At 40.6% G+C, this 20,228-nt stretch overlaps 1 protein-coding gene across 17 annotated transcripts in view; it reads right to left on the bottom strand.

Moving 5' to 3' along the window:
* Positions 1-20,228, bottom strand: part of mast2 (microtubule associated serine/threonine kinase 2) — a 190,422-nt gene that overhangs the window by 12,117 nt on the left and 158,077 nt on the right. For all 17 annotated transcript variants that reach the window (XM_044199303.1, XM_044199304.1, XM_044199306.1 and 14 more), the window contains 16 exons: positions 17,907-17,982; positions 16,825-17,034; positions 10,041-10,142; positions 6,919-7,051; positions 6,704-6,771; positions 6,254-6,357; positions 5,868-6,076; positions 5,646-5,784; positions 5,178-5,310; positions 4,652-4,817; positions 3,309-3,410; positions 2,773-2,895; positions 2,564-2,673; positions 1,763-1,917; positions 957-1,099; positions 412-591 (listed from right to left, as the gene is read on the bottom strand). In XM_044199303.1, coding sequence (XP_044055238.1) covers positions 412-591; positions 957-1,099; positions 1,763-1,917; positions 2,564-2,673; positions 2,773-2,895; positions 3,309-3,410; positions 4,652-4,817; positions 5,178-5,310; positions 5,646-5,784; positions 5,868-6,076; positions 6,254-6,357; positions 6,704-6,771; positions 6,919-7,051; positions 10,041-10,142; positions 16,825-17,034; positions 17,907-17,982 — 2,153 coding nt within the window. The remainder of the gene's footprint in view (positions 1-411; positions 592-956; positions 1,100-1,762; positions 1,918-2,563; positions 2,674-2,772; positions 2,896-3,308; positions 3,411-4,651; positions 4,818-5,177; positions 5,311-5,645; positions 5,785-5,867; positions 6,077-6,253; positions 6,358-6,703; positions 6,772-6,918; positions 7,052-10,040; positions 10,143-16,824; positions 17,035-17,906; positions 17,983-20,228) is intronic.

Here is a 20,228-nt window from a genome sequence, read left to right as displayed (position 1 = left end):
AGAGAAGTTGAATTTATGTAAATTTCTCACTTTCGAAATTTCACTAGGAATAGCGGGGAAATATCAAGGTAATAATATTGGGGATCAGTGTAAAAGAGAAATAAAATCAGATAAATAAAGGCTTATGTTGAAACTGTAATTCAAATTCAAACTGAAGACAATTTCATGACTTATAAGGCAAGGTATTTGTACAATTTACATTATGAGACCTGGAGACACCCTGAAACACATCCATCTGTTTCCCATAGTGCTGCTGTTATAAGCAATAGCATACTGTATTTATCATCACAACTGAACAGACCATTTTCCCGCAACTCACTCAATCCCCGTTGACACACCAGACTAGAATGGTTTTAACCACTCATTTAAAAGCGAAAACGACATTTGTGTACAGTGTGTGTTTGTACTGACGTGTGAGCGTGGCCTTGCTCAGCTGACTGGAGGTGGAGCTCGGTGTGGTGGGAGACTCATCGAGCTTCAGCTCTCTCTCCACTGGGAGCTCTGGGATGGCGAGGGGCAGCTCGTCACACCGCGGGCCTCTCACTGCACTCGGACCCAACAGGCTGGGACTCTTACGACTTCCAGCCGCACCTGAGGGACCAACAATACAGAGTCAGGATTTGTGTTACAGCTGATTATAATCAGTTTATATTTTTCAAAGGATATCTAAGTATTTATTTGTAACTATTTCCCTAAGTGCGAGTTGCAGACTAAACATCCAACTACTTGCCTCTGTCTGACAGACTACTTCTACGACTAAACATTCATACATTTTGGGAGTTAAAGGCACGGCTTTCATCAATTTCTGCAACTGTTTTCAAAGCGAGGCTTAGGGTGCAAATAATGTGCATCTAAAGCAGCCTCAACAACTGTATTTCATTCTGTTCACTATTTCTGGGCCAATCTGCAGGACAGTTTCCTCCTGAAAGCCAGTGACCACAGGCCATCAGTTTTACCTTGGCCTCCCTCTTCCTCTGAGGAGATGGCGAAGCGTGGCATCTCAATGATGGCTGAACAACAGCGTCTCCGGACTGTCAGTGGTGGGCTGGAGTCACTCTCTGTGTGGGACGACTCCGAGACAGACAGGCGCTTCCGCAGGCTGGCGAGGTAAAGTTAGAGAGGAGATGAGAAACATGTACACGTCTAAAACACATCAAAGCAACACATAAAACTATAAACATAAAAATGGCTATGAAATACTAATACTATACTAATACTAATTTCTGATTGGCTGGTAGGTGCCTGTCAAAATCATACAAAATGACACCTCAAACATAGCTCCAGCTTTAAACTGTTCTGAATCACTGCTCACGGTATATTTAACTGCAGGTCACCATAGCAACATTAGCAACAGACACTTCAGGCTCTGTTAGCATTTAAGTGACTAGTGAAACTGACCTACCATGGGTTAAATTGACTACAAGCACACTTTAAAACATAGGAGAATTTAAACACAGCATCTCGTTGTTTCTTTAGTAAGTGTCAATGGTATAAAAGCCAATATGGACTCTGAGGTGTTCCTATATAGAAAATAATAAACTCACATATGGCTCTGGGAGAACAAAACAACCTAAATTAGGCCTCTCGCATCCCGGCTTGTTTCTTGTGTGACTCAATAAACAACTGCAGGAAAATATTATGCTAACTGCACATGCGTATACTTCCTCCTGTTCTCTAAGACTAAAAATTATTTTCACAAAACAGGAGATACAAGTCCACAAATGGCCGAGGCGGTGTGGTTTTACAGAGGTGAAGAACTCACATCTCCGGAGATCCCACCAGCCAGGATCGATCTCTGGACTTGAGTCCGCTCAGGCTGTCGATACGATCGCCTCCCTCCTCACTGAGGCTGCGTTTGGTGGGAGGAGGAGTCCTCTTCTCCTCGTGCAGAGACAGACGCTCCATACTACTGTACACCTGCACACAACACGCCATATGTGATACAACATTTCATGTTTTAGTCATTCCCGGAACCGTTTTGGACCTGTGACTCCATGTTTAGGACCACAAATTCATGACTCCCAGCAAACAGTAAGTTGTGAAATTGTCATGTGAATCTGATTATTGTATTCTGTTCTTAAGCAAACAACGAGAACTGCAGCTGGCTGATATTAAACTATATATAGAAACAATATTAAGACCCTATTAAATCTAGTTTTTCATTTAAAGATATAAAAACCAAGAAAACACTCCACCAATGCTGCAAAATCCTGAAAAAGTGCGATTTAAAAATATAAGTATCTGGATTTAAATCTGCTTCAAAATACAAACAGTGACAGATAACCGAACAGATTCATGTGCCAGGTTTGTTTCATTCAAGTTTGTGCAGAATTTCATGAACTTTTTAAATAAATAATTTGGATCCACAACAAAAACTCTTGTTCCTCGGGCCAATGACATAACATTTTATTGAAATCTCTTTACAGTGTTTTATAGAGAAACAAACAAATTAAAGGATATTTATCTATTGAGCCATGTTTTTCAATTGCTCACATCTCAGGAGAACGTTCAGAAACAGCTTGATTTATTTTAAAGTTGGATCAGTGGATGTATTAGTGTGTACCTTGCTGAAGCGAGGTGAGCAGGAGGAGAACTGTCGAATCTCCACGTGTTCTTCATCATTGGTGTCGTCCTCTTCTTCTGAATCTACATGGTGGTACCGATCGGAACGAGCTGAGAGAGACACACGCAGTGATTAGGTTGTATGTTGATGACAGTGAGGACGTGGCTTTCAGAGAGCGAGAGATTTGGATGAAGCAGTCAGAGACATACTGTCAAAGTAACTGGTGTCGTCCTCAGACTCCAGCTGGGGAATGAACTCGGCCTTCTGCCTCAGCAGGCTGTTCCAGTCCAGGTCTGTGAAGAATGGGTGCTGCTTCACCTCAAAGGCACTTCCTGTGGAGATGAAGGACAGATGGAGAAGACAGAGAGGATGGAGAACAGGGGGGATGAAAGGTGAAGGAACAAAGAGAGAGGAAACAGATGAGAACAGACATTGGCATATACAGTATCAGATTTGACCAAACACTTGGTGGAGTCTGCTTGCACCTTCATTTTGAAACTCTGAGTGTAAAAAAAAACAACGTTGTCAGATTCAAAGAGTAACCCATGAGACAACAGAACCCATCCCGATGGAGTACTGAGTAAACGTGCACAAAAAAGAGAAAGACACACACAACAAGGGCAACTAAAAACTGTGGACAAAGAGAATCAGGTTCCTGGAAAAACTTTTCAATAACTTTTCCTATATTCTTAAAAACCCATGACAGTGTGAGTGATATGTGTGTGTGTGTGTGTGTGTGTGTTACCTGTGCCCAGTCTCTCCAGGGGATTTTGTCTCAGCAGCTTGGAGATGAGGTCCTGAGCCTCCTGAGGCAGAGCTTCATCCTCCTCTGGCCAGATGATCTCATCTAACACAACACACAAACACAGCGTGACCACATGGATCTTTGGTAGGTAGTTGTCTTTATTAGCGAGAAAACAAATAAGAAATTATCCTACTTACTACTCAGTAGGACTCAAGGGACAACTCTGATTTATCATGATTTAGCTTTAGCCATAGTTTTTAATGGGTATGATAACATTGCTGAGATCTGGGAACACGGCGTAGTAGCTATAACGGGGTTTGCTTACAACCTGCCTGATGTGTCAGTGTGTTCCAGCAAGTAACTTGGTGAATACAATGTTATTATTACTGATAGAAATAATGGACAAAACTTCAAAAATAAGACCCAAGTTTTAATAAACCAGAATTATCCTTTAAGTATTTCTTCCATCACAGTCAGGTGTTTGTTTCTCACGCTTTTCTTTTCTTGCCTATTAAACACATCTTCTCACCAGTGTGTTGTTTCTCTGTGTAAATGAATCTCGCTACAGTTAGTCTTACTAATTTCTGTTTATTGTTCTTGCATGACTTTTCAAACTTCAGTTCCACAGACGGCACCGCAGAGTTTGAAATCCACTGCCCTACACGACGCACCTTACTGACAAACATCCTGCAGACAGATAAAAAATACAGAACACATTCAAGGCACTGTTTTTTCCTATCTCATTAGTCATTCTGTAACTCCTCACAATTACCCTGTGACCCCTTAGGTGGGTCCTGACCGCCGGGTCGGGAAACTGAGTACCCAATCACACTAGAAAGTGGCACAGCAAAATTAATGTGTGAATCTTCATGACGTAAGTGGTCCTGACGAAGTGACTACTTGCTGGGCCGAGCTATTCTGGCTGGCAAGCTAACGGCTAACATGCTAGATTGCCAGTAATGTATTTGCACCAATCGACTCCTGTCTCATGACTCACTGACTGCAGACCATTCTTTTGTGGAGCAGTTTATACTCCGGCAGTTATATGAAATTGGATGGTGCCACACAGCTAATATAACAGCTTCTTTTAATTTGGAGTCTCCGGATTTCCTCTCTGAATTTTCTCTGTTATAAATTCTGGTGTGATCGGGCCCTGACGTCTGATTGCCTGTGGTGGCTGTAAAGTGGCTCTCTACTGGTGTTGCTCTACAATGATACTAGTGAGTAAAATGCTATCTAAATTGATTGCAATCATAGCCAAAACTACAAAAATAGGATCTGTATTGTAGAAAACCAGAATTGTTGTTAAATTGCAGTTGTGGTCTGTCAGCACTGTTACTCACCACTGATGACCTGGCCAAACAGTTCCTCCGGTGTGTCTCCGAAGAAGGGAGCACAGCCCACCAGGAACTCATACAGGATGACTCCCATCGCCCACCAGTCCACCGGCTTCCCGTAGCCCTGACGCAGGATCACCTCTGGAGCGATGTACTCTGGAGTGCCACACACCTGAAGGGGCATCAACGCACAGAAAATCAGCTTGAGACGTGAAATAAACGCAAATTCAACCAATCCCCAAGATATTTGCATGATCTTGCAATTTTATCAAATACACACAATTTTTCTGCAAAAAAAAAAAAATTGTAATAATCACAGCAGGGAGAAAAAAGTTACAGAGGTGCATTTAACTCACTGCACAGGCTATGATTATCAGTAACTTCTTTAAACAGCTGCAATTTAGCAGTTTTTAAACATTATTTAATTTTATTGCAAAATAACACAAAACCATTTAGCACAATGTTTTGGAAAAGCTGTTGCAAATCATTGTTGTTCCATCATTTTGGGCCACAAAAAGACTCGAGCTGGTACCTGTTTATCGAGGAACTCTCTGGTGTCTTTCTCTATGTGTCCTTCATACAGGTTTGTGGTCAAACTCATCAAACCGATCTTTGAGAGACCGAAGTCTGTCAGCTTAATGTGTCCCATGGAAGTGATGAGGAGACTGCAGGAGAGAATATGAAAGGTTTGAGCCCAAATACAGCTTCGTTTTAGAAAAACGTCCATTACTCTGTGATAATATGTACGGTGAGCCATCTGCTAAAATAAAACTCAGCACAGTTCTACTTTCTTACAGTAGGTGTGAAAACTAATATTAAACCTAATTTTCTATCACCCAAATCATATATTAGGAAAAATATGGCAAACATTTGTCTATGAAACAATGAGACAACACATCCTTTAATTTTATTACATGGTGAATGTGAAATAATGGCATGCATTTAAGTGGAAATAAGCGGGTGCAGAACAAATATGACTGTGTGTGTGTTTGAGTCTTACTTGTCAGGTTTGAGGTCTCTGTGTACGATGCCATAATTGTGAAGATACTCTAATGCGAGGACGGTCTCTGCAAAGTACATGCGAGCCATATCGACCGGCAAAGCCCCGATATTCTTCAGCAGCGTGGCACAGTCTCCGCCTGCAGAGGACAGACACCACATTAAACACAATATAGCTACTACCGATAACAATACACTCTAACTATAATAATAATTATCTTACCCTCCACGTACTCCATCACCATGCAGAGGTGTCTCCTGGTCTCAAAAGAACAGAACATGGAGACAACAAACGGGTTCTCAGCAAACGTCAGGATGTCTCGTTCCACGAAGGCCTGTTGGATCTGGTTCCTCAGGATCAGGTTCTGCTTGTTGATCTTCTTCATGGCGAAACGCTGCCGCGTCTCCTTGTGACGCACCAGAAACACAGCACTACACAGGACAAGAAACATAGTTTCAGTCGTAACAATTCTTCATCAACCAACTTAAGCTACTTATTAGAAAGTTGAATTTAACACATTCACTTAAACTGTTGATGTGATATTTTGTAATGCAGCAAGTATGTATTAATATTAGAATATCAAAGATGGAAATCTTGTGCTCTCTTACCCGTAGGCTCCGTTACTGATGAGCTTGATGTTTTCAAAGTCTTCCTCTCGAGGTGTTTTGGGTTTAGTCTGCGGTGGAGCTGCTGGGACCGTGGTGCCTCGGCTCTGAAACACACGAGACAGAGCATGTTTAGAATCGATAAAGGGATGGAAAGAAGGCACAACCTTATTTCTTTAAGCACTAACTAAGGCTCATCCGTTTTGGTTATTCACATTTTCAAAAAACAAAAAGAAAAACACCTGAACTTTTTAGAAATGATAGATACAAGCTATTTGAAATGAACTATGAATGACTGATGTGCATGTTAATTAAAGAAAAAAGTCAACCATTACATAATTTCCTTTTGCAGAGTGTTTTATTAGGTTTATGCTGTCAGGCATAACACCTATTAAACATAATAATGATCATAATAATGCTAATGATAAGATAATGATATGATTATGTGCTCACATCCACTGAGTCATCAGTCTCTGGGGTTTCTGGGTTCCCGCTGTCATAGCTGCTCAGCTGGGCCATTTCTACAGAGAGACACAAGTATCAGTTACCAAACTTAGCCAGAAGAGGAGACATCAAGAAAATAATGTGACAAGGAAAAACGTTTTCAATGTGGTCTCACTACACGCAAAATCAAATCAAATCAAATATTGATTCTGAGATGGTGTTACCCTCCAGGGGGTCCCTGGTGAGGCCCAGCTGGCTGATGATGTATCGGGGGATGTCAGACTTGATGCCCTGGCCCACCTTGGCATGGCCCTCTGCTGCTTCCAACAAATGATAGAACTCCTCAGGATCAAACTCCTGCAGGGGAGGGAGACAGGAGGGAGGGAGGGAGGGAGGAAGGAGGGAGGGATGGAGTGAAGGGAGAGAGGGGGGAAGAGGGAGGAAAAAAAAAAAGAAAGGTGAAGATTTAAGCTTGTAAAATGGCAGACCCAAACACTAACAATGATACAAATTTACAAAAAATGTATTAATGTCAGTTTTGCATCAGTTTTTGGTGCTGCAGCTTGATTCAAGGCTGTTTATTTCCATCTTAAAATAAAGTATGTAAGCAGCTCAGTCTCTACACTCTTTAACTTTCTTTCGAATTGGATATATTTTTTGTTTGACCCATGTGCAAAATCCTGTTTGCAGATGGTCTTGAGCGTTATAATACTTGAGAAGTAAATATTTTACTTTTGATAGATTAATAGAGTGACAGGAGCATCTTAAACACGTATCCCCTTAAGCTCCACGCTGTGACAGGTAGGTTTTTTTTTGGTTTATGAATTGTGGTAATTTCCAGTAACTATTTGATTGCAAGCAGAACAAGATTATTTTAACCAGATTTTTATTTAAGAAATGTCCTCATCACTGGTGATTTCCTCAAATCCAGCTGATTAAAAGTGTGGTAGGATAAATTGAATTATGTTTTAATACAGCTCAATCATAGAAAAGGTTTCAGTCGTAGTCGTCTAGACACTGTTTTCAGAATCAAGACGTTTCGGCTCCCATCCGGAAGTCAATCTCAATTGTGAAAAAATTGACCGGGAACTCAGAAATTTAAGCTACTGTGTGTTACATAAGCCTCGCCCTCAGGAAGGAGTCTACCTGAGTATCTGTTGATTACCCTGCCTAGTTTCACCTGAAACTGACCTAATTGTTTCCATGATGGCCCAGTAATCAGTAATCAGGCCTATTGTTTTCTGGCTGCACCTCCCTCATCACTGTTCAGTACCTGATTAGCATATGATTGGCGTGACCAAGGTGCTAATACACTGTGGTAAACTTTGGACAGATTGAATCTCAGACCACCATTTCTGTTCAAAGAGGGTTTTTCTTTTTTCACAAAAATGGCTTCCTTGACGCCCCGTTCAAACCAACTCTTCTCTCTACTTAGAATCTCCACCTCGCTGTCTTCAAATGTGTGGTTTGTAGCTTTTAGATGCAAATGCACGGCGCTCTGTAATCCCGAGTTAGCGTGTCGTCTGTGCTGATAAAGTCTTATGTGAAGTGGCTGTTTAGTCTCACCTATGTAGCGTTCTTTGCAGTTTTCCTCACTGCATTGAAGTGAGTAAACTACATTGCTCTGTTTTTGTGTGGGCATCTTGTCCTTAGGATGAACAAGTTTCTGTCTTAAAGTGTTGCCTGGTTTAATACAGCTCAAGCAAAAGGAAAATAAACAATATTTAGTGGGTGCTGGTTTCATCCCAACTCAAGTTTGGTCTTGAAGGTATTATATCTCAGGCCCTTTTAGATTCAGTCTTGGATTGGAGCTGAATGGTCCGGACTGCAGCCCTGTTTGCCAACCTGGAGACAACCACCACCACTTTGCTGGTTGTGATGCATAAAGAGTGCTGTGACCAACAATAAAACCTGTCCAACAGCAGAGTGAAGGGAGATGACTGGATAGACAGCGCTATGAGAGGAGGACAGAGGTTCTCAGCAACCCAATTTAACTCCTGTGTCCTCTGACAAAGACATATACACTACTGCTGTTACACCCTCACTTCTGCAACACACACACACATGCAGCATGTACAGTATACATGTAACCACACACTCCCTGCCTCCTCTTTTATCTGTGTGCTTCCATTTGTAAAAAACCCATCCTGTACGGTGTCACAGCTTCAGCTGCATGTGATTAGTCAAAACTATTGATGTGAGCACTGGGGCAGCCTCACCCTCCTCCCTCCCCTCCCCTCCTCACCCTTCACTGCCCCTCCAATTATCCCTCTGTCTTCTACACTTGGTTTTTTCACTCTGTCATTATCTATTCTCCCCTCTCCACTTTCTCTCTCCTTCTCTCATTTGTGGGCTCACACAAGGTTGGATTCACCTGTTTGACCCCAGATGTGCACCATCTTAACCCAAACTGATGGAGCTCTGTGTGGAGGATGGAGAAAGTGCCTCTGCAATTCATATATAAAACCCTGCCCTACCAGCTGAGAGGTGTTAATGTGTGCGTGTGTGTGTGTACATTAGGCTGATTTAAAATTCTCAGAGGAAGTCCATAAATGAATTGCTGTGGTTGAATCATTTCACACCGGGGAGCAGGAAGCTCTAAATTGTTTATTAACCATGCATGGAGTCGAGCTGTACAATATGAAAAAGCTATTCCAGTTAATACTGGTCATATTTTTCCACAGCAATCTTTCAAACAGACTCTAATTTACACCACTGTGCAGTAGCGTGATTAACATGACTACTCTGTGCTACTGTTGAGGAGTTCGGTCCGTTGCTTTAAAGTAACAATTGTCATATGTGCTTATATGCGCATGCTTTATGCTGCTTTATCTGTGGTTTAATGTTGTTTGTCTGCCTTTTGTCTTTATCTAAATGTGGCACATCATAATGACATCAGTGGTGGAAGGACTATTCAGATCGTTTACTTAATTAAAAGTAGCACTACTGCAAGTCCTGCATGCAAAATATAAATAAATATACATATATTATATAAGTATTCTCATAAAAATGCATGTATTATGCAGAAAAATGGCTCTTGTGAGTGTTTTTATTATATATATCATATCACTGGATTATTATTGGATTATTGCTACTGACACATTAATGAGTAAGCAGCAGTTGGCCGAGGTGGTGCTCATTTTAACTACTTTATACTGTTAATAGTTTAATCTATAATAATGCATCACATCTTATAAGCTGATTTGAGAAATGCGGGTGCACTTAATAATATGAGTCTGCTACACATTTCACCTTGCACATGTGTGTTTCAACAATATGACCATGGTCAGTCAGTCAGTGGATACAGGACATTCAATGATCATGTGGCTGTCAGCGTTTCTCTCACCAGACACTCCAGCAGACGAGCTGGCCGGGCGATGATGATCATCAGCTTCTTGACGAGTTGTGTGACGAAGGTAACCTCCACACTCTCTGAGCGCTCATGAGCCTGGACACACAAAGACAACAAAACAGCAGGAGGAAGGTTAGCTTAGCAGCACGAGAGAAAACATTTTACCTTCAATTTCAACGTTTATTTTCAAATGTTAGAATTCTTTAGACCACACGAAAATGCATCTGGGAGATGACTGATCCCTCATAATAATATCTATTCATTATTTTTAATTATAATTTTAATAATTCATCATCATGAAATCTTCTTTGACCTTGAAGCTGTGCAGAGAATGTCTCTTGTATTGTGTTTGTCCTTCACAAACAAAGCCGAACGAGCAGTTTGAGGACAAACGGACAGTGGAGTCCTTCCTTCAGCGACACCTGAGAGGTAATCTAAATCAGAACGACCTCCGCCTCGCTCCCTGATATCCACCGTGAAATGGCTGTCAGTGTGGAGACAGAGCAATTTACCCAGAAATCCACTGTAACTGACTGCAAACACTGATCCCCGGAAAGAAATGGGGTGGAAGTGAAGTGTGTGTGTGCGTGTGTGTTTGGGTGCAGATTGGAAGCTGTAACAATTACAAACCATCCACTGTAAAACATATTTCATTCTCAGGGGGGCAATGTGTGTGTGCACATGTAGTCTCATGTGTGTATGCATTTATGAATGCAGCAGATATGTATGTATCTATAATGTAAGTACTGTATGAATGTGGCAGACAGAGAGGAGGTGGTGGTTCATAAACAAAGCATGGGCTGTTCATTGCTGTTAGCCTAACAGAGCCATGCTAACAGATGCAGGAGGCCCAGGGGCCCCGACCCCTCCTGAATTATTTATAACTGTAATGAAACCTGGAGGGGAGGCGGTGTCTATGTACTGTATGTGCATGCTAAATATGTATTAGGGTGTGTATATGTAAGCGTGACACAGTGAGACTGAGTGTGTGTGTGTGTGTGAGGTGACTGTACAGGCCAGTGATCGGTGAGTAATGGACAGCTGAGGGACGAACTCCCACTGTGCAGCAGCTAATTAACCAATCACAGTGTGTGTGTGTGTGTGAGATAGACTGTATATTCACTCTGCCTGTCTAATGTGAAAGAGATTCCCTGGTGGGTGAACAGTATAGTAAATGTGCTTTAACAGCTTGTATGCATGTGTTTACTGAATGATATGATCTGTAGATATTAGTTTAATGTTTTGACATAATTGGTTGGAAAAAGCTTTAGCTGCACTGATTGTTTAGACAAAAGAAAATCTGTAAATGAAGGATAAACATTTACATAAAGATGAATTAGTCATAGCTTTTATCAAATTGATCAATTTTAATGTTCATAATAAAGGCTAACTTAAAACACAAATTACTTCATTTAATATTTATTATAGTTCAGTATAATGCATTATTGTTTTAAAGTTTTAAAGGCTACATTGTTCTATATTTGAGTCTTATTTTCCTCAACTTTGAGATACTTTTGATAATTTGTGTTGTTGCTTAAAGTTGTTATTGGTACTAATTTAATATCCAAGGAAGTTTACATTAGAAAAACTAATTGGAGAACAAATGTTACTGTGTCATTTTATGGGTTTCATACACTGTAGGAAATAAATAAAATCCACCTGGTGGACGAATGTTAAGTCATCCACATTAACATCAATGTTTTTCTTGTCATTTAATTGTGTAATAGTTCAGTATATACATATATATGTGTAAATGTGTAATGTTTCAAACTACAGAGGTTAAAAATGATCTTTTCATTCATGTTTATGGTTATATCAATGTATATTATATTGAAAATGACTCAACAGGAAGCACTCTTCTCATTGAGCGGTCAGTATAAACTCTGAATATTGGTTTATGTTAAGTGACAGCAGCTCAAAGGTGGAAATATATTTTTACTCGTTATTTCACACTGCCACGTGAACATGCACGACATTCCAGGAGATCTAGCATCATGTGTTGTTCTGCAGGCAAGCAACTCGTTTCCTGACAAATGAATGGGACAGAGGTGATGTCACCTATTGTTTAGCCTATTAGGGAGTACTCATCACTGTCTCCAAGCAGGTAATGTTTCCACCTGAGTCCAGCCGAGAGCCAATTAAAACCAGATGTTTGCAGCTGTATCTGTGCCCTGATAAACACGCTGAAGGTTCAGAGTGAACGATCGATGCGCAGTAACAGATCGCCAGAGCTGAGTTAGCACTCTGCCTTCCCCTCTGCCCTCAGGTGACCTACAGGGGTCTCTCAGGGGTTCCAGCAGAGGATGGCCTGGATGCAGGTTGCCATGGTGACTGCCAGGCAGGTCTTTAAGGCCCCGCGACAGGGACGGATGAGGGAGAGGAAGAGAGGACGAGCAGTGGAGAAAAGAGAGAGGCGAAGGAGAGGGGTAAAGGTGGAGGAGAGATAAAAGGCAAGACCAGGAGCAGAGGAGGACAGAAGGAGGAGAGGTGAGTCGGCCTCCTGCGAGCTCTGTAATGGGGTCATGACATGAGGAGAGAGAGAACGGATGGATGAATAAAGGAATGGATAAAGCAAGGAGGACAAAGGCAAAGGACTGAGACATGTCAAGACCAGAACGAGTGAACTGATGAAAACTAAATGTTAACAGAGGATGGATGGTTTTATACTGAAAACACACGTCAACTGATGTATGAATATTTCACAACAGAAAAACTTAAAGGCTCAATTTCTCAGACGAAGAGAGCCGAAGAAACAGGCTTTCAATATTTTTAAAAAAAAAAGTTTTTCTATATAAAATTACAGTTAAAGGGTCAATTCACCCAAATCACTGACACCAACACCCCAAAAGAAATTCCTTTCACTTCCACTGAATTTGGGGACGCAGACTGATATTTCAAATACTGGGAAAATGAAACTAGGGTTGGCTATATTTGTGACAATATTTACCGTCAGATGATTTAAATTTGCCAAGAGACTTTCCTACACTGTTTATGCCAAAGTACAGGTATTTATTCCTTTTAAATCTCTGGGTGTTTCTGCATTTACAGGATTATTATCAAAGTAATGAAGTATGTTGTTGTTGTTTTTTTAAAGTATGTAATTAACTGGATCAGCCAAAAAAACAGACGTTCACATTTGGTTATTTTTTCTGTAAATGGTTGCAATTTTCAGAAAACTTACTGTATCACATATATTAATATCACAATACAATATAAAGTTACATATACATATACCATAATAAATTAGAATATATAATAGATTAGAACAAATTACCACCCCTGCATGAAACCAACAGTGTCCTCCATGGTTAGATATCACAAATGGAATGATTCTTTGTGATTTGGGTGAACTGACCCTTTAAACTGAACACCACCAGCATATAAAACCAAGTTTAGATCACTGTCCAGATACTGAAGGGTTTGTCTGACACAACAGGCAAACTGAGCTGACAACTAAAACATCTGGGTGTCCAACAGTTCTCAAAGTTAGATGTTGTTCAACTAAACTCACGCAGCGAAGCAGTGAGGGCACCATTCATCAGTCCTTCATGTCCTGAAAGGAAAATCTAATCATGGGCATCCTTTGAAGTTGTAGAACATCTAGAGGCACTAAATGAAACATACATTTGTATACTAGACAAGTATAGAACAAGTTTTAAGTATATTCTAAAAAGCATATTGTCCCTTTACTACTTAATTATTAACTGATCCAAAAGAATCTATCAAAATACAATATATCATACCACCAATAAAAATGGCCTGATGACTCATTAAAAAGTCTGAATTATTAACAAGCTACAGAAAAAAAAACACCCATAGCAGTTGACTGATTACAAGAAGATTTAATAATTAATGTATTTGTCATCGACCTCTGGAACATGCTCAGTATTTCTTTTTTTTTAGATTTTCAAAAGCGGTCACACCTCTTACAAAACAGCGACAACAAGCACTGCTGTTTTTTTTTATATAAATAATAATAATAATGAAGAATCAAGGACTTTCTGTGTATATCACTGACAGGAAGTTACAACCAACTAAAACCAGTGAAAGGTGAACAAGCAGCTCCGTGTAAAACCACCTAAAGCAGAACTAAACCTGAGCTGAAAGTGATTTCAAAGTTAGAGTGAGTTGTTATACTGTAACATTTTCTTTAACAGCATCAAAAGCTAACATGTTTCAATGTGCCCTCGAGTCTGACTGAAACTACGGAGAAGTTACAAGGCTCATCGTCTTCGTCATCATCCGTGTGAACAAGTTTCAGCGTGCTAATAAAGCTTGACCGAATCAAATTGACTCAACTGTAAAGTCTGCGTCTGCCTCCTCCTCCTCCTGCCAGCTGTGAGTGAACACCTTCCACTCGCTCCTCCTCATCACCTCCTCCAGCACCTCCTCCTCCAGCCTCCTCTGCCACGAGATGCGAGACATGTTGCCACCAAAAAAAAACAAAAAACCCCCAAACGAGGAATTTCCACAAACAACGGACGCAGGGAGGCTGTTTTCACACCTCCATCCACCTGTTCATGGCCTCATACTCTCCTCTCCTCTGTAGGTCTGCTCCACCTGCTGCCGCGCGCCAAAAAAACATGCTAACGCCGCCTAATTGGTGATGTCATCATCCTGCCCGCATTGCAGCTTCGGCGTCTAAAGCTTCTCCAGATGTGCTCAAGTCCATTTCCTCACACCCTCCCATAGCATTCGAACAGGCTTCATGCACATACATCCACCTCCCGTCTGTGATCCCGCCGGCCAATCAGAAAAAGAGGAATCCCCGTGAATCCCCGCCCATGCCAAAACCCTCCGACTGCACCTCCTTCACCCCTCCTGTTCGACTGGGAGAGTCATCTGTCAGCCCCCGGTGACTGCTGGAGTGTGAAATTAAAATCGGGGAGGATGTGTGTGTGCGTGCTCGCCTGCATATATGCGTGTGTGTCTATGATTGAGAGATAGTTTGTGTGTGTGTGTGTGTGTGTGTGTGTGTCCCAGTAGAACAGAAGGTCAATAAGAGGCCGGTGGGAGCCATAATGTTACCCCCCCCCGGCACTGGAAAACTGAGCTAATAGAGATGTCACCACTGCCCCACACAAGTAACTATATTTCTATGTTCACACGCATTGAAATACATGCTTAAATACACAAAAACTGTCCGGAATGGTCCCATCATGCCATTAGCTGCGATTAGCAAATCACAGTTGTTTGTCAGTAATAAACAGAGCAAGTGTGTGTGAAGGAATGTGTGAGAGCTGAGGGACTGAACTGGGCCGCAGTCTTTGTGCCTTCGTCTGACATCACATGGCAATGACGGCAGTAACCATGATGAGTGAACGAAGGAGCGCGTCACGCCGTGAGTTGTTCCAAGGTAAACCGAGCGTGACTGGGAAGGTGCCATAGTCATGATGCCTTCATCAAAGTCCAGCATAGACTTTTTTCACAGCAGACATTTTGATTTGTAACAGGAGGAAAAACGGAAATGCTTTATTTTAGGGGTCCGTAAAATCCTAATAAATTCCTGCGGAGTTTGGTACTTATTGCAGGATAAAAAAAGACAAAGGTTTGAGGTAGTTATGGTACTCAGTTAGTTATTCCATATAAACCTAAGTACATATTTATTATTGAAAGCTATTCTTCATATTTGTTGAATTGTTTGTTTGACAAATTTAAAATTTTTATATGTTCAGCTGACCTGCCTTGCGCTGACTAAAGAGGCCATGTTAGCAGTTAATTGGAATTAATTAATTGGAAGTTTACAAATTGAACACACCAATTTGCATAATTCTTTCCAGGAACCTGCCTATGAATTACCAGTTACATAGTTCATTTCTAGGAAAGAATTAGGAAACTGTGGGAGCCGTAAAATCTGAATTTGCTCCCATAATGCAATGCCCTGACTTTGATAGATGTGATAATTAGTAAAATTAGCAACTCGTCTGTCCGTGATGCTGATTCATAAATGTCTGAAATGTCAATTTACTGCTCACTATTGATTAAACTATTGAGCGTTTAATATATTTGAAATATTGAATGAGTAGACGAGGGAGTGATTTGAGACACAGCCAAACTGTTACGTATATATAATATATAACACTGTTCATGGCTGCATTCCCTTTAGGTTTACCATTTTCAGGGCCCTAGTATTGTATATGCTGGCTCAATGAGAAACAAATGGAAAGGAGCCATTGTTAATCAGTAGCACCTGTGCTTTTCCTGCTGGGACAAGTCAAAATGAGAGAGATGGACATGATCTGATCTGGTCCGGAGCTCTTTTTGTGTTTTGGTAAATGATTTTGACAAAAATAACTGTGGAGTTACTTCTACTATTAATAATTTAATATCCACCAGAGCTCCAGAAGATTAAAAAAAATGTAATGTATTTTATGCCTCATGTGAAGCAATGGTGCTATTTATTAAAATACATCTTGTCCATAATACTACGGCCTTTCTTCAAATATTCCATCTTGAGGGGCTAAACATTTTTGTTTGGTGCACTGGGATATTTCTATTTTCTATTGATTTTTTAATGTTTGTTTGTTTGTTTTACTGTACTGCCCTTCATTTTCATAAGAAGCAATATTTTTTTTTAACTTTCTTTATATGAAAATTCCCTAGGAGTACAATCAAGTTGCAAGTAAATTTACATCTTACAGATATGATAGTGTTTCACAATCTTACTTGGTTAAGTAATGGTTACTTTTGCTTTACTTGTTGCTTTCTAACAGAATGATTGAATTTGAAATAAAAGTTGCTTTTTGCAGGGCAGTGAATAAACTGTTGTTCGACTTACATCTTGCAGCAGCTTCTCCAGGTTCTCCTGGAGCTCGTAGAAGTAGCGGGAGGTGATGAGGTCCTTTCTGCTTTTCTCCAGGCAGTCTCTGGACAGCTCTATCAGCTGATGGTGGATGAAGCTCAGGACCCCGTCGGCCAGCGGGCAGATCTTATCTGGGGCCGAGGAGGAGAGCAGATCGGCCAGACGCTCCTCCATTTGAGCTGTCGCCTGAGGGGGAGGGGAGGAGGGGGGAGGCAATTAGAGGGGGGAGAGGGATGAGTCACAAAAGAGGTACACGCATACCAGACACACGGAGACACACACATGACCAAAAACTGCATGTGCACAGGAGTAAATCCCTTCACACTAAATAATTAATTATTCAAAAAAGAATCTTTGACACGCATGTCTGCATATGTGGGCCTGTAAGCCTGAGATAATACATTTCCTTGCACCGTTGTACTATGATACAATAAGCATTCTGATAGTCTTTAGCATATTACACCTTCACAATACCATATTCACACAAATATATGAACAAATATTTAGAACTGGACACAAAAATTAAAGTCTGAGAACTTTTGAACGTTGATTTAACACTGGCCGACCATGATTGGCCTCCTTCCTTGACCGGTCATATTTTTTGAGTGTATATTGTTTTATGTTCACGTGCTGTTACTGTAAACTTAACCCTTTCTGCAGTTTCTTTACAGTAAAAGCCCTCCAACAAAGAGAAGTGGTTTAGCCTTTTTTTAAGCAGCTGCAGGAAGTGTTACGTCACTAAGTCGCTACCCTGGCTTAGCTCAGGCTGGTTAGATTACAACTGGGGTTGGAAATTGGTCTAAATATACACAATCAGGAGCTTAATCTTTTCTCATGGTTGGATCTACACACCTGAAATGCTTATTACAATTTGGGTTTCAGCCTCAAACTTTCAAAACACATAATAAAAGGTAAACAACACTTTTTCCCCCTGTGACTTGTTTCCAATGTGTTGCTGTCCATTGCTCTGCACTTCCCGCCCTTTTGCTTCTGCATGTCTGCTAAATCCACAGTGAACTGATTCTGTACAGGAAGTGTGTACAAACTGCAGTACAAACCTTGGGGAACCTTTCCTTGTACACATGGTTCATCATCATGATCTCATGGTCGAAGGAGATAGGCGAGCGCCCAGGACTGAAACAAAACAGACAAATACAGATGAATGGGGTCATGGAAGCCTTCATGATGCAAATGTATTAATTTCTTACTGTATAATTTGACCCAAACTGGACCATTTTATTGTTTTATTGCATTGTCTTATGTAATTCTATCCACCAACAGAAGCAGATGCATCAACCTCCATGTTGCCAAATCACAAACTACTACTCTAAGTCCAAGAAAAATGTATTACTGTATTACTATATTGAGTGTTGATACTCTAGAAATGTTAAAATATTAACACATTCTGTACTGTACTTTGAGCACTTCTGTCTGTACAGCTTGTCTAGTGTGAATCCTGTCAAATAACACAGCACTTCAACATGTGGTCAGTGTGTGTTTGACCTTTCTGTTACCTTAGCTGTACATGGGTCTCATGTTTTTACATTCATGCTTTAAAAATGTTAGGTTGAAAAGGTATCAATATATAACAGTGTTATAGTGAGCGCTTCTCGTGTATCATGAGAGAGCTCAACTTTTTTCTGAAAGATAAATCCTAGATAATCTTTCAAAAACCCATGAGGTCTTACAGCTATATTGGAGGTATTTCCAGAATCCTTCCAACCATCTGCATAAAACAGATATTTTATTTGTTTCCCAAGGTTGGGACTCTATTTCTTATTATCTCCTTGCTCAGCACATGTTGTTAAATGACCTTTTTGGGTTTCCAAATATTGTCAGGGATTATCCTTCAGAAAAACAGATTCTAAGCTCTGTGACTCTCTGTAATGACTATGCATGAGAAGCACAAACTGGGGCTAAGTAGAAAGTGACTTTTTATTTTTCTTCACACACAGAGGTTTAGAAAAGATCCAAAATGTAGACTATTCTGGACTTTATTCTCTTAGAGGAGGGAGTGCTGCCTGCTCCTGAGCTGCAGAAACAGAACTGACCAGACAGGATGTGACAGACAGGATCCGTCAGCACAGAGGGAATAAAAGCAGGATGGTGGTCACGCACTCTAACGGGACCTTGGGGTCTTCATCATATGTGTGTCTTCAGCGGTGTAAACTGAGGACCATGACAACCTCTGGACTCACATGGCTGCACACAGAGACCGACACAAAGGTAACGCCTCTGGAGATGTGTGTGTGTCTGCGTGTGCGCGTGGCTGTCAGTAATAAACCAAGGCTGTCAGCAACCGAACTGCCTCACTGCAGCGAGTGTCCGTCAGTTTTCAGGGGTTTTCATGACCTGACAGACTGACAGTGATGTCTCCTTCAGTCCATACCAGCTCCAACAGAATATCAATCCATCCGTCTTTCACTCGGTGGACTCCATTTTCTCTTTATTTCCCTCCTCCCGGGACTCCTCGCTTTTCTTATTCTATCATACACCACCCCCCGCCTCCAACCATTCTCTCCAATAAGACAAAATAGCGACAGCAGCAATATCCTTGACCTTTCTATGTCTCACTTTCTGGAGAATAGGGGATGACGACAGGTGACGGTGTGTGTGTGTGTGTGTGTGTGTGTGTGTGTGTGTGTGTGTGTGTTTGTGTACACAAGTCATGGGAGAGAAATTTCATTCCAAGCAATTTTTGGTTTTGTTAGCCTGCTGTATTATTCATTTCATCCATTTATGACTGTAAACATTTCCTTCTAAATATTGCAACTGCAATGTTAGCGATTGGTACACATGGAAATATTCTCCATGTTAATAAATTATTTTGTCCAAAAATCTTTTTTTTTTTTTTTTTTTAAATCTGCCAATCTGTACAATGTCAGCTTGTTTTTAGAATTTTAAGACTCAAAACCTGTTTTCTTGATATTAATTCTGTCTCGTTTTTCAAGATACTAATATTCGTATAGAGAAAATGACTAAAACAAAGGAATCTGTACTGGGAGCCCATCTCACCACAACTTGCGTATTTTCTTCTCATTTTAAGGAACCAAATAACCAACACACTGTTGATAACTTGTACTTTGTCACTGATAAATATACTGACTTGATATAGGACTAAATCGCTAATAAAGTTAGAACAGTGTGTGGGATTCTCTGGTTCCTTCTCAGTCCAGTATTTTTGATCCTACACATCTGTCAATGAGACTATTTGAATGGTGAACCTGAAATCAAATGACTAAGGCAAAATTTACAAAAATCAAAAGTAAATCAAACATTTCAATACAATATAAAACAATACTAATCAAAATAAAGACTTAATCAAACCAAATAAAAAAGATAAAACAATAAAATAAAACAACTTTCTTTTTCTTTTTAAC

The sequence above is a fragment of the Siniperca chuatsi genome, linkage group LG6 (assembly GCF_020085105.1).
Source record: "Siniperca chuatsi isolate FFG_IHB_CAS linkage group LG6, ASM2008510v1, whole genome shotgun sequence".
NCBI classification, from domain to species: Eukaryota; Metazoa; Chordata; class Actinopteri; order Centrarchiformes; family Sinipercidae; genus Siniperca; species Siniperca chuatsi.
This window is presented reverse-complemented; position numbering and strand designations above follow the sequence as displayed.